Source organism: Salmo salar, chromosome 05 (genome assembly GCF_965601325.2).
Source record: "Salmo salar chromosome 05, fSalSal1, whole genome shotgun sequence".
Classification (NCBI taxonomy): Eukaryota; Metazoa; Chordata; class Actinopteri; order Salmoniformes; family Salmonidae; genus Salmo; species Salmo salar.
The window spans coordinates 77,331,098-77,348,926 of record NC_138295.1 but is presented as its reverse complement, the minus strand read 5'-3'; the positions used below and the strand labels follow the sequence as shown (position 1 = coordinate 77,348,926).

The window sequence follows — 17,829 nt, the reverse complement described above, 5'->3', positions numbered from 1 at the left end:
CCTGAACTACACTCTACTGTACAGAGTAACACAGTAGTACACCCTACCTCTCCCCTGAACTACACTCTACTGTACAGAGTAACACAGTAATACACCCTACCTCTCCCTCTGAACTACACTCTACTGTACAGAGTAACACAGTAGTACACCCTACCTCTCCCCTGAACTACACTCTACTGTACAGAGTAACACAGTAATACACCCTACCTCTCCCTCTGTACTGAACTACACTCTACTGTACAGAGTAACACAGTAGTTCTGTCACAATTGTTGTCGGTGAATGAGGACCAAAACGCAGCAGGTACGTGAATGCTCATCTTGCTTTTTAATTATCTTTCAAAATGAACGTACAAAATAACAAAAACACGAACGATCAACAAAAACAGTCTGGTAAGGCACAAGGCGAAACACAGAACAATCACCCACAAATCACACATACAAACACACCCTAATATATGGAACTCTCAATCAAAGGCAGATAGACAACACCTGCCTTCAACTGAGAGTCCCAACCCCAATCAACCAAACATAGAAACACACAACCTAGACTAACCATAGAATACTAAACATAAACAAAAACCCGGAATTACTAAATCAAACACCCTTTACACAAAACACACCACCCCGAACCACATAAAACAAATACCCCCTGCCACGCCCTGACCAAACTACAAAACAATTAACCTTATATACTGGCCAGGACGTGACAGTACCCCCCCCCTTAAAGGTGCTACCCCAGAAGCACCTTAACAAAAAATAACCCCAAGCAACACCAACAAAAAGTCCCCTTTTCTAAAGGGAGGGAAGGGAGGGTGGCTGCCGTCAACGACGGCACTGTGCTACACCCCCCCTCCCCAACCCACCTATTTCTGGAGGTGGCTCTGGCTCCGGCCGTTCCAGGCTGTCGGGCCACTGGCCTCGCCGGGGGGCAGTCGGGGCAGTCTGGCAATTCGGGAGAGTCTGGGCAGTCTGGCAATTCGGGACAGTCTGGGCAGTCTGGCAATTCGGGACAGTCTGGGCAGTCTGGCAATTCGGGACAGTCTGGGCAGTCTGGCCACTCCGGCAGTTCAGGGCAGTCTGGCCACTCCGGCAGTTCAGGGCAGTCTGGCCACTCCGGCAGTTCAGGGCAGTCTGGCCACTCCGGCAGTTCAGGGCAGTCTGGCCACTCCGGCAGTTCAGGGCAGTCTGGCCACTCCGGCAGTTCAGGGCAGTCTGGCCACTCCGGCAGTTCAGGGCAGTCTGGCCACTCCGGCAGTTCAGGGCAGTCTGGCCACTCCGGCAGTTCAGGGCAGTCTGGCCACTCCGGCAGTTCAGGGCAGTCTGGCCACTCCGGCAGTTCAGGGCAGTCTGGCCACTCCGGCAGTTCAGGGCAGTCTGGCCACTCCGGCAGTTCAGGGCAGTCTGGCCACTCCGGCAGTTCAGGGCAGTCTGGCCACTCCGGCAGTTCAGGGCAGTCTGGCCACTCCGGCAGTTCAGCGCAGTCTGGCCACTCCGGCAGTTCAGCGCAGTCTGGCCACTCCGGCAGTTCAGCGCAGTCTGGCCACTCCGGCAGTTCAGCGCAGTCTGGCCACTCCGGCAGTTCAGCGCAGTCTGGCCACTCCGGCAGTTCAGCGCAGTCTGGCCACTCCGGCATTTCAGCGCAGTCTGGCCACTCCGGCAGTTCAGCGCAGTCTGGCCACTCCGGCAGTTCAGCGCAGTCTGGCCACTCCGGCAGTTCAGCGCAGTCTGGCCACTCCGGCAGTTCAGCGCAGTCTGACCTCTCTGGCGACTGTTGACTGGCGGGCAGCTCTGACGACTGTTGACTGGCGGGCAGCTCTGACGATGACTGTTGACTGGCGGGCAGCTCTGACGATGACTGTTGACTGGCGGGCAGCTCTGACGATGACTGTTGACTGGCGGGCAGCTCTGACGATGACTGTTGACTGGCGGGCAGCTCTGACGATGACTGTTGACTGGCGGGCAGCTCTGACGATGACTGTTGACTGGCGGGCAGCTCTGACGATGACTGTTGACTGGCGGGCAGCTCTGACGATGACTGTTGACTGGCGGGCAGCTCTGACGATGACTGTTGACTGGCGGGCAGCTCTGACGATGACTGTTGACTGGCGGGCAGCTCTGACGATGACTGTTGACTGGCGGGCAGCTCTGACGATGACTGTTGACTGGCGGGCAGCTCTGACGATGACTGTTGACTGGCGGGCAGCTCTGACGATGACTGTTGACTGGCGGGCAGCTCTGACGATGACTGTTGACTGGCGGGCAGCTCTGACGATGACTGTTGACTGGCGGGCAGCTCTGACGATGACTGTTGACTGGCGGGCAGCTCTGACGATGACTGTTGACTGGCGGGCAGCTCTGATGAAGACTGTTGACTGGCGAGGCTGGGTTGACGCACTTGTAGCCTGGTGCGTGGTGCTGGTACTGGGCTTACCAGATTATGTACACGCACCTCCAGGCTAGTGCGGGGAGCGGGAACAGGACGAGTCGGACTGGGTTGACGCACTTCCGGGTCCGCACGAGAGACAGGAGCTGGAAACCCAGGGCTATGGAGGCGCACAGCCGGTCTAGATCTTACCTCCTGCACAACCCGCCTTGGCTGGATGGAACTAGTAGCCCTGTACGAGCGGGGTGCTCGTACAGGGCAGACTGGGCTGTGCAGGGGCCTGATGGTAGCCGTGCGTAGAGCGGGAGTTGGGTAGCCTGGTCCTCGGAGGCGTACCGGCGACCAGATGCGCTGCGCAGGCATCCTCCTACCAGGCTGGATGCCCGCTCTAGCACGGCACCTGCGAGGGGCTGGAATAACGCGCACCGGACTGTGCGTGCGTATGGGTGAGATAGTGCGCTCCTCAGCGAAACATAGCGCTCTCCACCCCATACGCTCCTCCATATAACCACGAGTAGCTGGCTTCCGGCTCTTCTTACGCCTAGCCAAACTACCCGTGTGCCCCCCCCCAAAATTTTCTTGGGGGTGCCTCTCGTGCATCTCCTTCAGCGCGTCCACTCTGGCCTCGTACCACCGCCTCTCTGCCTTGGCTGCCTCAATTTCCCACTGCGGGCGGCGATAATCCCCAGCCTGATGCCAGGGTCCGGCCCCGTCCAGAACTTCCTCCCAAGTCCACTTCTCCCGCCAGTCCAACTCGAACTCCGTCTGCTCCTTCCTCTGCTGCTTGGTCCTTTGGGGGTGGGTGATTCTGTCACGGTTGTTGTCGGTAGAAATGGACCAAAACGCAGCAGGTACGTGAATGCTCATCTTGATTTTTAATTATCTTCAAAATGAACATACAAAATAACAAAAACACGAACGATCAACAAAAACAGTCTGGTAAGGCACAAGGCTATACACAGAACAATCACCCACAAATAACACATACAAACACACCCTAATATATGGAACTCTCAATCAAAGGCAGATAGACAACACCTGCCTTCAACTGAGAGTCCCAACCCCAATCAACCAAACATAGAAACACACAACCTAGACTAACCATAGAATACTAAACATAAACAAAAACCCAGAATTACTAAATCAAACACCCTTTACACAAAACACACCACCCCGAACCACATAAAACAAATACCCCCTGCCACGCCCTGACCAAACTACAAAACAATTAACCTTATATACTGGCCAGGACGTGACAAGTACACCCTACCTCTCCCCTGAACTACACTCTACTGTACAGAGTAACACAGTAGTACACCCTACCACTTCACTGAACTACACTCTACTGTACAGAGTAACACAGTAGTACACCCTACCTCTGTACTGAACTACACTCTACTGTACAGAGTAACACAGTAGTACACCCTACCTCTCCCTCTGTACTGAACTACACTCTACTGTACAGAGTAACACAGTAGTACACCCTACCTCTGTACTGAACTACACTGTACAGAGTAACAGTAGTCCACAGGGAACAAGCCTAGTACCTGGATAGATAAAACCTACAAGCAGACAGACAGGTAGTCAGCCCAATAAAGATCACAGGCAATTCACTTTCATATGTTTTCCAGCTCCAATGTCACAGTTGGTGTGAATGAATATATTGAATGTATTTCTGTCCATTGCAGGTTGATGGAGACAATATGGTTAGAGATGGAGTGATACTATAGACCTGCATGTGGATGGAGACAATATGGTTAGAGATGGAGTGATACTATAGACCTACATGTGGATGGAGACAATATGGTTAGAGATGGAGTGATACTATAGACCTGCATGTGGATGGAGACAATATGGTTAGAGATGGAGTGATACTATAGACCTACATGTGGATGGAGACAATATGGTTAGAGATGGAGTGATACTATAGACCTGCATGTGGATGGAGACAATATGGTTAGAGATGGAGTGATACTATAGGCCTGCATGTGGATGGAGACAATATGGTTAGAGATGGAGTGATACTATAGACCTGCATGTGGATGGAGACAATATGGTTAGAGATGGAGTGATACTATAGACCTGCATGTGGATGGAGACAATATGGTTAGAGATGGAGTGATACTATAGACCTGCATGTGGATGGAGACAATATGGTTAGAGATGGAGTGATACTATAGACCTGCATGTGGATGGAGACAATATGGTTAGAGATGGAGTGATACTATAGACCTACATGTGGATGGAGACAATATGGTTAGAGATGGAGTGATACTATAGACCTGCATGTGGATGGAGACAATATGGTTAGAGATGGAGTGATACTATAGACCTGCATGTGGATGGAGACAATATGGTTAGAGATGGAGTGATACTATAGACCTGCATGTGGATGGAGACAATATGGTTAGAGATGGAGTGATACTATAGACCTACATGTGGATGGAGACAATATGGTTAGAGATGGAGTGATACTATAGACCTGCATGTGGATGGAGACAATATGGTTAGAGATGGAGTGATACTATAGACCTACATGTGGATGGAGACAATATGGTTAGAGATGGAGTGATACTATAGACCTGCATGTGGATGGAGACAATATGGTTAGAGATGGAGTGATACTATAGACCTACATGTGGATGGAGACAATATGGTTAGAGATGGAGTGATACTATAGACCTGCATGTGGATGGAGACAATATGGTTAGAGATGGAGTGATACTATAGACCTACATGTGGATGGAGACAATATGGTTAGAGATGGAGTGATACTATAGACCTGCATGTGGATGGAGACAATATGGTTAGAGATGGAGTGATACTATAGACCTACATGTGGATGGAGGGGGAGTTCTATAGCCGTCTCAGCTTGGTTTATGACGTGGGAGGGGTTTTCAATATTACTTACTAGAAACATGAATGAATGTGAAAGCAACATCAGCGTACTCATGAAGTGTGTGTTACCCATATACACCCGATAGACTGCAATACAAAGATTACTGTGGAATTCACATGGCATCTTGGAAAAAGGTCAGAACACCAAAACATTTAATAAAACAGGGAAACTTTGTAAGCAAAAAGTAGAGAAATATGTGCCTCCTTCGAAATAAATTCTATAGTCTACTCCAACGCACCTGCATGACAGTGGACTTATGTTAACCTTCTACATGCTTCTGTAATACATCAATCATACTGACACAGTTTGGTGAGGATTTGTCCAAACAAAGTGTAATCTGGTCAGAGCAAAAAAACATTTACGCATATCAGATAACACTGGCAAAAAATATATATCTGTAGTCATAACAACCATCACCATTGACGATCATATGAGCTATGCCAATTTGCTCATAAGACAGGAAAATGGCAATTCCAAGCTCAAGAGATATTCCCCAACTTCGATGAACCTGACGACAATGCAAACCCAACAACTGGGGACTAAACACACTAACAGCTGTCATGTGAAACACAGGATGTGTCAAATACCTTGTAGGTTCCTGTACTGTTCTATAACCTTGGTTCTCTGGTTCTCCCTGTACCTCATCCTCCTCAGTCAATACTCATTCCCTTTTTCTATAGCAGGGAATTCCCTGGCTGCCTCTTGGCAAGGCTTCTGCGATGTGTGTGTGTGTGTGTGTGTGTGTGTGTGTGTGTGTGTGTGTGTGTGTGTGTGTGTGTGTGTGTGTGTGTGTGTGTGTGTGTGTGTGTGTGATGAAGCAGAGGGAGTTGAGACAGTGTTAACCATTTAAGTCATTTCTATATCGTTCAGCTGAGACAAACAGAATCTATTGAAAACTTCCAACATTCATATTCCATTACATGCAGGACCATTTGAGTTCCAGATTTGATGATCATAAAAGTGAATAACTCTGTAATATACGCTTCTACAAACCAATGCAATTTTTTAAAGATTGCTTTGTTGATGTTTAATGCATACAAGATGATTCCAACACACTGCTGCTTGTCTGCGTCATCCCGAGCCTCCTTGTCACGTGGCAGCCATTTTGTGCCCAACAGAAGCCGCTTGAGTGTCCATGCCGACAGACCCGCTATCCAAACTTCATCTGTCCCTGGACAACAGCCGTTTCAGGTCACGAAGACATTCACTCTACAGTCAATATTAGATGCACTAAATAAAATCAATAATGATTATCCACAGAGAGAGAAATGGCGAGATATGGAAAGAGGTCTGGGGCCAGTTTGGGTCCATATGTAGTCCAGCGATAATGCAAGGAGTCAGTGATTATATCTAGCGTTTAAATTGGTATGGATGATTCCTAAATACCTTGACCAGAGGTATTCTAGCTGCTGTGTAAATACACTCAGCACCATGACTATCTGAGAGGCTGATACAGACAGAGTGCAAGGCCTCTCTCTCACCCTCTCCACCGAAAATAACTAATTTACAACAGTGTGTGTGTGTTTATCCACCTCAATTGCTTGCTGCAGGATTATATTTTCTGTTTGGCAGCTCGTTTACATAAGATTTCATTCAGAGGGGTAATACAGCAAGCAGTCTCTAGCCGGCTGGCTCCTCGCAATACTGTGGATTACACACACACACACACACACCTCGACGGTGCTCCAACTCAATACAAAAATCCACATTTGAATGGACTTGTTAGAATGATGTACAAATTGAGGCCAGGTAGGGTAATGTTTACAGAAAGACAGACAGTCACAGTACAATACAAGTCTCTAGTCTACACCCTCCCTGCAATAACACATTTTCCTCTGACACTTTGTCATACCTAAATGAACTACAAGTTGAAACAAAACAACGTCCCATTTAAATTATACTCTGTCATAGAACTTGGCACCTTTCCTCATCACTGTCTGAGACCTGGGGTTGGTCCTCCCAGTTAGGCCTTTCCTCATCACTGTCTGAGACCTGGGGTTGGTCCTCCCAGTTAGGCCTTTCCTCATCACTGTCTGAGACCTGGGGTTGGTCCTCCCAGTTAGGCCTTTCCTCATCACTGTCTGAGACCTGGGGTTGGTCCTCCCAGTTAGGCCTTTCCTCATCACTGTCTGAGACCTGGGGTTGGTCCTCCCAGTTAGGCCTTTCCTCATCACAGTCTGAGACCTGGGGTTGGTCCTCCCAGTTAGGCCTTTCCTCATCACTGTCTGAGACCTGGGGTTGGTCCTCCCAGTTAGGCCTTTCCTCATCACTGTCTGAGACCTGGGGTTGGTCCTCCCAGTTAGGCCTTTCCTCATCACTGTCTGAGACTTGGGGTTGGTCCTCCCAGTTAGGCCTTTCCTCCTCACTGTCTGAGACCTGGGGTTGGTCCTCCCAGTTAGGCCTTTCCTCATCACTGTCTGAGACCTGGGGTTGGTCCTCCCAGTTAGGCCTTTCCTCATCACAGTCTGAGACCTGGGGTTGGTCCTCCCAGTTAGGCCTTTCCTCATCACTGTCTGAGACCTGGGGTTGGTCCTCCCAGTTAGGCCTTTCCTCATCACTGTCTGAGACCTGGGGTTGGTCCTCCCAGTTAGGCCTTTCCTCATCACTGTCTGAGACCTGGGGTTGGTCCTCCCAGTTAGGCCTTTCCTCATCACTGTCTGAGACCTGGGGTTGGTCCTCCCAGTTAGGCCTTTCCTCATCACTGTCTGAGACCTGGGGTTGGTCCTCCCAGTTAGGCCTTTCCTCATCACTGTCTGAGACCTGGGGTTGGTCCTCCCAGTTAGGCCTTTCCTCATCACTGTCTGAGACCTGGGGTTGGTCCTCCCAGTTAGGCCTTTCCTCATCACTGTCTGAGACCTGGGGTTGGTCCTCCCAGTTAGGCCTTTCCTCATCACTGTCTGAGACCTGGGGTTGGTCCTCCCAGTTAGGCCTTTCCTCATCACTGTCTGAGACCTGGGGTTGGTCCTCCCAGTTAGGCCTTTCCTCATCACTGTCTGAGACCTGGGGTTGGTCCTCCCAGTTAGGCCTTTCCTCATCACTGTCTGAGACCTGGGGTTGGTCCTCCCAGTTAGGCCTTTCCTCATCACTGTCTGAGACCTGGGGTTGGTCCTCCCAGTTAGGCCTTTCCTCATCACTGTCTGAGACCTGGGGTTGGTCCTCCCAGTTAGGCCTTTCCTCATCACTGTCTAAGACCTGGGGTTGGTCCTCCCAGTTAGGCCTTTCCTCATCACTGTCTGAGACCTGGGGTTGGTCCTCCCAGTTAGGCCTTTCCTCATCACTGTCTGAGACCTGGGGTTGGTCCTCCCAGTTAGGCCTTTCCTCATCACTGTCTGAGACCTGGGGTTGGTCCTCCCAGTTAGGCCTTTCCTCATCACTGTCTGAGACCTGGGGTTGGTCCTCCCAGTTAGGCCTTTCCTCATCACTGTCTGAGACCTGGGGTTGGTCCTCCCAGTTAGGCCTTTCCTCATCACTGTCTGAGACCTGGGGTTGGTCCTCTCAGTTAGGCCTTTCCTCATCACTGTCTGAGACCTGGGGTTGGTCCTCTCAGTTAGGCCTTTCCTCATCACTGTCTGAGACCTGGGGTTGGTCCTCCCAGTTAGGCCTTTCCTCATCACTGTCTGAGACCTGGGGTTGGTCCTCCCAGTTAGGCCTTTCCTCATCACTGTCTGAGACCTGGGGTTGGTCCTCTCAGTTAGGCCTTTCCTTATCACTTCTCAGTAGGAGGAAGTTCACACGCAGGGAGAAAGGTCCTTGCTTGTTGAAAAACAAGCCATTTTGTCTGCCATGTGCTACAGTATCTCGCTACTTTACTGGAAAAGGAAAACCTAGAAAATAACCCTTTATGAAATGTAACTGTTTTAGGAGAGTGTGTCCTGTTTTGAAAGCTTCAAGGAGAGACTTCCTGTGACTGAGTGTTGGTCTTTCCAGTAACGGGTCATATCTCAGCCCTGCTCTGGTGACGGAAACACACACTTCCCCTGAACACATGCACACACACACACATGCTCCAAGAAACAAGTTCCCAGACTAGGACACACCCTGACAGAGTTATTGTTCTACTGAAATTAACTTCAGTTCAGCACAACGGGCAGAAACATTGATTCAGCCTGCGACAAATCACTGAAACACATTGTTTTATACACAACTAGAGTCAGACTGCCTCCTGGTACACACACAAACACACAACATAAAGCACAATGTTTACTACGTCAGGCAAGACAACGCATGAGCATCACCAACACAGATAGGAGAGGGAGAGAGACAGAGAGATGAAGAAGGGATGGTGTTACCAGGACAGGGAATAGAGTGGTAATTACCACACTTTAGTCTTGTTGATTATAGTTCACAGCTTCTTCATGTTAATCATTTACCAGGGGACGACTGAGATTAACACTGAGCTAGGCACAGCGGAGAGAGAGAGAGGAAAGAGACGCACACACACACAGGAGAGAGAGAGGAAAGAGACGCACGCACACAGGAGAGAGAGAGGAAAGAGACACACACACACACAGGAGAGAGAGAGGAAAGAGACACACACACACAGGAGAGAGAGAGGAAAGAGACGCACGCACACAGGAGAGAGAGGGGAAAGAGACGCACGCACACAGGAGAGAGAGAGGAAAGAGACGCACGCACACAGGAGAGAGAGAGGAAAGAGACGCACGCACACAGGAGAGAGAGAGGAAAGAGACGCACGCACACAGGAGAGAGAGAGGAAAGAGACGCACGCACACAGGAGAGAGAGAGGAAAGAGACGCACGCACACAGGAGAGAGAGAGGAAAGAGACGCACGCACACAGGAGAGAGAGAGGAAAGAGACGCACACACACAGGAGAGAGAGAGGAAAGAGACGCACGCACACAGGAGAGAGAGAGGAAAGAGACGCACGCACACAGGAGAGAGAGAGGAAAGAGACGCACGCACACAGGAGAGAGAGAGGAAAGAGACGCACGCACACAGGAGAGAGAGAGGAAAGAGACGCACGCACACAGGAGAGAGAGAGGAAAGAGACGCACGCACACAGGAGAGAGAGAGGAAAGAGACGCACGCACACAGGAGAGAGAGAGGAAAGAGACGCACACACACACAGGAGAGAGAGAGGAAAGAGACGCACACACACAGGAGAGAGAGAGGAAAGAGACGCACACACACAGGAGAGAGAGAGGAAAGAGACGCACAGGAGAGAGAGAAACAAGTCTACTGGTGCAATCATAACTCCCCTGATTAGGCCCAATTACACAGACACTGTCAGCTTTTCATTCAGTCTCTACAGTACAGTACATGAACCCAGGTACATGATGAATATTACACAGACACTGTCAGCTTCCCATTCAGTCTCTACAGTACAGTACATGAACCCAGGTACATGATGAATATTACACAGACACTGTCAGCTTCCCATTCAGTCTCTACAGTACAGTACATGAACCCAGGTACATGATGAATATTACACAGACACTGTCAGCTTTCCATTCAGTCTCTACAGTACAGTACATGAACCCAGGTACATGATGAATATTACACAGACACTGTCAGCTTCCCATTCAGTCTCTACAGTACAGTACATGAACCCAGGTACATGATGAATATTACACAGACACTGTCAGCTTTCCATTCAGTCTCTACAGTACAGTACATGAACCCAGGTACATGATGAATATTACACAGACACTGTCAGCTTCCCATTCAGTCTCTACAGTACAGTACATGAACCCAGGTACATGATGAATATTACACAGACACTGTCAGCTTTCCATTCAGTCTCTACAGTACAGTACATGAACCCAGGTACATGATGAATATTACACAGACACTGTCAGCTTTCCATTCAGTCTCTACAGTACAGTACATGAACCCAGGTACATGATGAATATTACACAGACACTGTCAGCTTCCCATTCAGTCTCTACAGTACAGTACATGAACCCAGGTACATGATGAATATTACACAGACACTGTCAGCTTCCCATTCAGTCTCTACAGTACAGTACATGAACCCAGGTACATGATGAATATTACACAGACACTGTCAGCTTCCCATTCAGTCTCTACAGTACAGTACATGAACCCAGGTACATGATGAATATTACACAGACACTGTCAGCTTCCCATTCAGTCTCTACAGTACAGTACATGAACCCAGGTACATGATGAATATTACACAGACACTGTCAGCTTTCCATTCAGTCTCTACAGTACAGTACATGAACCCAGGTACATGATGAATATTACACAGACACTGTCAGCTTCCCATTCAGTCTCTACAGTACAGTACATGAACCCAGGTACATGATGAATATTACACAGACACTGTCAGCTTTCCATTCAGTCTCTACAGTACAGTACATGAACCCAGGTACATGATGAATATTACACAGACACTGTCAGCTTCCCATTCAGTCTCTACAGTACAGTACATGAACCCAGGTACATGATGAATATTACACAGAGGAGCTGTAAAAGAATAAAATGCTTTTTTAATAAACAAACAAATAGTAATCTGTACTGCAGAGAGAGAGAGCTGGACTGCTATTCCTTACATATACAGTAAGTGTCCAAACTTGTTGAGGGAAAATAATCCTGCAACAACAGGAAATGTGAATTCTAATTAAGTGGACATCTTCATGGGGTTGATACATGTTTCGTAAGGGAAGGGAAAATCAAGTCTGAAATTTCAAACCACAAATACACTACTAGTTTGAAATGTCAGCTGTCGCCCCTCTCTGGAGGACAGAGGGGTGGGTAAAGGAGGAGGACTGAAGGGTGTTAGCGTGTGTAAAGGAGGAGAGGGTGAACGAACCAAGAACAGGGGATAAAGGAGCAGACCAACCAAACAGAGAGAGATATGGAGTATGAAAACCAGAATGGCAGAACGAGTAGAGACCAGGCCTATGTACAGACAATGCATGGTACCTACGTGGTAAACTAGTTTGGAGCCACAGATTCTTCAAGGTAAACCAAACCCCATGAGTGGAGTCCAAATCCACAGCAGAGAACTAGCCCCAGCCTGCTACACACTGGGAGGAACGCTGCATACTGTAGCTACACACTCACCACTAAATTACATTTGGTTTATAACTGTTGTTTTATATCACCTTTATTTAAACCAGGAAGTAGCACACAGATAAAGAATGTGGAGCCCTGGTCAATGAGACAGCTCATGTAGAAAACAATCATTCAGGATATAAAACCACAACAAAACCGATAAAAACAAATGTACATTTCTACCTCTCCTGCTGTAAATCTTTCATTTAGACTAGAGCCAGATACACTTCAATAACTTTAATCACTTTTTTAATAACGTTCAATTACTAAGCAATTACTCTTATTGCATATAAATGTGTGTAATGCTTAAAATGATACATGTTTATAATTGTTAATAAATGTCAAAATACTCATTTATTAATAAGACATACTGTGTATATTAGTTTATTAATACATATTAATGAATGTTTTATAAAGTGCTAGCGAAGAGTCTGCTAGCTAATTGTGCAGCAGTAATAAATTACAGCAGCCAGGCTATAGTCTTTGTTCCAGCCATTTTAACTAGATGGCTGACTTTATAAACCCCTGTTCACACATCACTGCTTCTACTTCATTAAAAGTATAAATCCTGATTTCTATGGGAAAAGGTGACAAGCCAGGGCCCTAAATCATCTCTATTAACAGCAGCCTGCTGTGTGTTGTGACTGTAGGAGCCTGGAGTTAAGGTTAGATGTCAGCTGTCGCCCCTCTCGGTCCTCCACTAGACCCTCACTGCAGTAGGATGACGCCACTAGACACTGATATCGGGTCAGTTTTGTTGTTCAGCCTTAATGGTTAAGGATCGGGTTTGGGGAGGGTGAGCTGATCCTAGATATGTGGTTAAGAGAGCACTGTGGTGTGGTATATTGCAGAGACGGAGGTAGAGGGAGGCAGTGGTCGCTTGGCCAGGTTTATGGGCCTTGGGACGCCCTATAGCTTCTCAACAGCAGCTCAGGGAAAATGGCTGAACCTAAACTAATCACACAGCCAATATCCTCCTCTGGACAGAGGCAGGGGAGAGAAGAGGAGGGAGAGGAGAGGGCAGGGGAGAGAAGGAGGAGGGAGAGGAGAGGGCAGGGGAGAGAAGGAGGAGGGAGAGGAGAGGGCAGGGGAGAGAAGGAGGAGGGAGAGGAGAGGGCAGGGGAGAGAAGGAGGAGGGAGAGGAGAGGGCAGGGGAGAGAAGGAGGAGGGAGAGGAGAGGGCAGGGGAGAGAAGGAGGAGGGAGAGGAGAGGGCAGGGGAGAGAAGGAGGGGAGAGAAGAGGGAGGCGCAGGAGAGTGGGCATGAGAGCAACAACACACACACACAGGCCCCTGGGGACCCTGTCCTGGGTGCAGTATCACAGACACACTGATGGGTTTCTGATTGGGTGGTGGTGCAGCAGAAAGTGTTTTCCTTGCCACAGAGTGTGACCCTTCTAGCTTCCCCTGAGAAAGAGAGCGAGAGAGAAAGAGGTGCAGTGGTGTTTCCCAGAAATTTTAGGTGGTTCACAATTCCAGGGCCCCGTTCCAAATAGTTATAAAACTCATCCTTCATTCCTTGAGGAATTTATATTTAATTGGTGAAAACAGTAGGATGGCAACCATACATTCAGTCATCCAATCACATACGTGCAGGTCAGATTTCCTCAGGGAAGGGAGGAAGTAGGCATTTTATAACATTTGGAACTGTCATCTACGTTAAAATATTTGGGTTCAGTTAAAGGGATACTTTGGGATTTTGGCAATGAGGCCTAGGTTTGGGCGCTATCCAGATTTTCACAACGTCATTGCATCCTTCTCTCATCCAAGGATTTACGCTATTACCGACTAAGTACACAAGGGGGCGCCACAAATGGGGAAAAAAGCCCATTGGGCATCTATTACCAGAATACTGACAAAATTAGCACAAGTAATAGCTCATTTCCATGGAAGCTGTTAGCTAAATATATGCAAAGACAGGCAATCCAGCTCATAAGGATACATATATTGGTAGGCGCTACCAAATATCATTTTTGGTGAGTTTGAACATTTACAAGTGAACGATGGCCCATCTCCTCCTTAATTCAGCCACTTACCTAGATAACTAGCAAGTTAAACTTAGGGGTTGCGTTTTTCTGCGTTTTTCACAACAAAAAGATAAAACGCATAAAATAATATCTGGCAGCATTTTATGAACACAGATCTAAAATGATTGTTATTTCTGCTCAGCATCAGTTGCACTCCTCCACTCGGATGAGACTTCACAAACAGGCCTTCTATCAGCAGACAGAAATCACACTTAGCTGCTTTTCTCCGCTAGCCTACTTTCCAGTAAAATGCGAGATTAACTTTAAGCAAAACATTACCAAATGTTTCTGGCTAAATTGTTTCTATGATAAACATTAGAAATGTGATGGCCATGAATCGTTTTCGAAAAAAATACCTCACTTTTTCATTGTAAGCTAATTTACTTGTGCGGCTGCCAGCCGAATAGCGTTGCACTGCTGCCAAATGTGGTGTTGCACCAATACATTTTTTGCGAAGGAAAACAATATTTGCATGCCCCTGATCACTCTTTTGAAGCAGAAAAACACTTGACTTTCAATATAAAACAACGCCTGTCAATAGACATTTACATTTACATTTTAGTCATTTAGCAGACGCTCTTATCCAGAGCGACTTACAGTAGTGAATGCATACATTTCATACATTTTTTTTTCTTCCGTACTAGATAGCTGGATTCACCTGCTCCCGCTTTCTCCTGTTGTGCTATTTACAAACAAACACCTGACTGGCTCAACTGTGTTGGGGAACTACGGTAAGCTTTATAATGGAAAATAATGAAGAACGGTGAAATGAAGAAAGCAATCTGCTTTATCTCCTAACATATTGCACATGTTGACTGCAGGTATTTACTTCAATTAGCTACAAATATTAAAATGTATTTGGAAATAGTTTTTCAATACCCCAGTATACACGGTATACCGCCCAAGCCTAATGAGGCCCTTTATCTACTTCCCCAGAGTCACATGAACTCCTGGATACCATGTTTATATCTCCACGTGCACTTTGAATCAAGATGATAACTAGCGCAATTGCTAACTGGCGTTAATTTCAGCGTTGGCTCGTGAAATTACCTCCAGCCTCCTTAATACTGGACACAGATACATTATACATTGTAAAAATTCTGAAGTATCCCTTTCAGGCCAATCAGATCAGTGATTGATGAACACAGGGGTAGGGGCCCCAGTATGTTGCTGGGGCCCCTACCTACCTGGCTGGCAGGACAGTTGGTTAGTAAGCTATGGGAAACCCTGAGGTGGTTCAGCTTCCACAGCTCTAGTCTTCAATTAGCTGTTTGGTAACACCTGGATCTGCAGGTGAACCTCTCTCTGGCTGACTAATGACCCCAATCAACTCATTACACACACACACACACACACACACACACACACACACACACACTATACAAAACCACACAGCACGCTCCCATTACCAACTAAACACTTACACATGGCAGGGGTTTGGAGTCAAACACGCCTGTCAGCAGAATAGTTCAGTATCTAGGGCCGTGTTTGAATGCTTCCTACATATAAATCACTACCACAACATGGCTAGACAAGTGAAAGCAAGGGTTTCCACTACAGAACTAACACTAATGCAGTCATGTCAGAACAGTGATGATTACCTTAATGAAGGAAGGAAGGAAGGAGGGAAGAATACATCAGGAGAATTCCTGAGTCCTGTTATAGTTAGACCTATCACACAGCTCAGTTAGGGCACCACTGGGTTGGAGGTTGAACGTTGCCCAATCTCAATGTGCTACAAGTTCACTCAAAGTGGACTAATATGCATAAATACTATGGCGTTGTCCTGTCTGTGCAGTAGGCTAATGCAAAAGGACGTGGGCTACTCATGCAGAAACGTGAGATAATGGGAAAGTGAAGTTGATGGACTTGTTCCAAATGAGCAATGCATAAACTCTACCAAATGAACAATCCCTAAACTATTCCCCCCAGCTTCAGAGCAGCGGGGAGGATTTCCATGGTTGTTCTATAAACACTTAGCTCACCTAGAGTTGGTGGAGTTCCAGTAGACGACGTGTCTCTTGGCCGACGCTGTGCACGCGATGTTGAGCAGGAAAACGGTAGTTCTCCAAACCGTGACAGCTCCCGGACTCCAACCGCACGCCATCACGGTTAGCGGGCGAGGCAGGCGACCCACGGAAAGACAGCACGAGGGGACCGGGGTGGGAGTGGTTGGTTGAAAGAATTCGGTGACAGGTAGACTAGTGGTCCCGGTTAACGCAGAGTAGAATCACCTTTATTGACGCAATACTCCCGTTTAAACGTTCTCAAACTAATTCACCAGAATACCTTCCTTTCGGGGGACATCCTATGTGGAAACCGTTGCTGCATGGTGAATAGTCAAACGATTGAGAGACCCCTCGAAAGTTGAACACAAGAAAGTCAGATAGTTTGGTAAAGTTGCTGACTGATACTGAAAAGGATAGCCTCCTTTTTGCTGGTGCAGCACAACTTATTTCCTTATGTAAAAAAACGATTAAAAGTAGACTAACTTACCGAGTATATGCCTAAAGTTAACTTGCAAGTTGTTGATAATCACCTGCTGAACTATACTAGGTTAAAATCGAAGCGTTTTCTGAATTCGAGTTGAAATCAGTTGATAGGTGTCAGTGGGTCCTGTCTGGAGCGGTGCGCTGTGATTTGGGTTGGGAGGAGCACGGGGCCAGAGGGCCACGGGCGAGGGAGGGACCCAGGAAACTTTAAACCAATCAATGCAGCGCATGGGCGGTGTCAACATTCCATAGTTTTCTAGAGGTGTGAGCTGCGCCGACTTGTGTGAGCTGAGGGTGTGGTGCATCAAATAGGTTTCTTCCTCTCCTCGTCTTCCCTTAAGAGTATGGACAGCAGAAGGCAAAGAAAATGCAAAATTATGCGGAAGTTTATTAAAATATAGGTTGTACAAAATTATGGTTGACAAAATATTTAGAAAAAAGACTGACAAAACAAAGAACAATATGAAAGAAAACGAATAGACCTATGCCATCTAGGCATTCCTGCCAAAAGACTTACAGTACTTAAGTTGGCATAGGTGGGGTCTACCCCAGGCCCCCATGTCCTGTCTGGAGCAGGAAGTCATGAGCTCTGCTGGTTGGCTACTGCTAAGCAACCTAGCGGTGCCCCTATCCACAAAGTAACTCAGAGTAGAAGTGCTGATCTAGGATCTGTCCATATCACTAAAAGTTCAAACTGATCTTAGATCAGCACTCCTACTCTGAGATGCTTTATGGATATGGGCCCAGGTCTTCCCCAGAAAGACTATGTAAATGATGATTGCCAGAATGGGCCAAAAATGTTTTCAGATGTCCGTTTTGGCCTTTAAAAATAGTTTATTATGATGAAGTTCAATCCCCACATTTAATTATTTTATAGTACGCTACAAATGGAGATATTTAAGTAAATAGTGACCCATTCTGACTACTAAATTAGTCACACAGAACCATGTGTCAACACAGACCAATCCACGCTCTTTTCACGTGCA

At 47.3% G+C, this 17,829-nt stretch overlaps 1 protein-coding gene across 2 annotated transcripts in view; it reads right to left on the bottom strand.

Annotated features, from left to right (window-relative positions):
- LOC106574641 (ephrin-A4) overlaps positions 1-17,005 on the bottom strand; it is a 65,640-nt gene extending 48,635 nt beyond the window's left edge. For both annotated transcript variants that reach the window (XM_045718918.2, XM_045718919.2), the window contains exon 1: positions 16,337-17,005. In XM_045718918.2, coding sequence (XP_045574874.1) covers positions 16,337-16,458 — 122 coding nt within the window. In that variant the 5' untranslated portion in view covers positions 16,459-17,005. The remainder of the gene's footprint in view (positions 1-16,336) is intronic.
- Between the last annotated feature and the right edge of the window lie 824 nt (positions 17,006-17,829).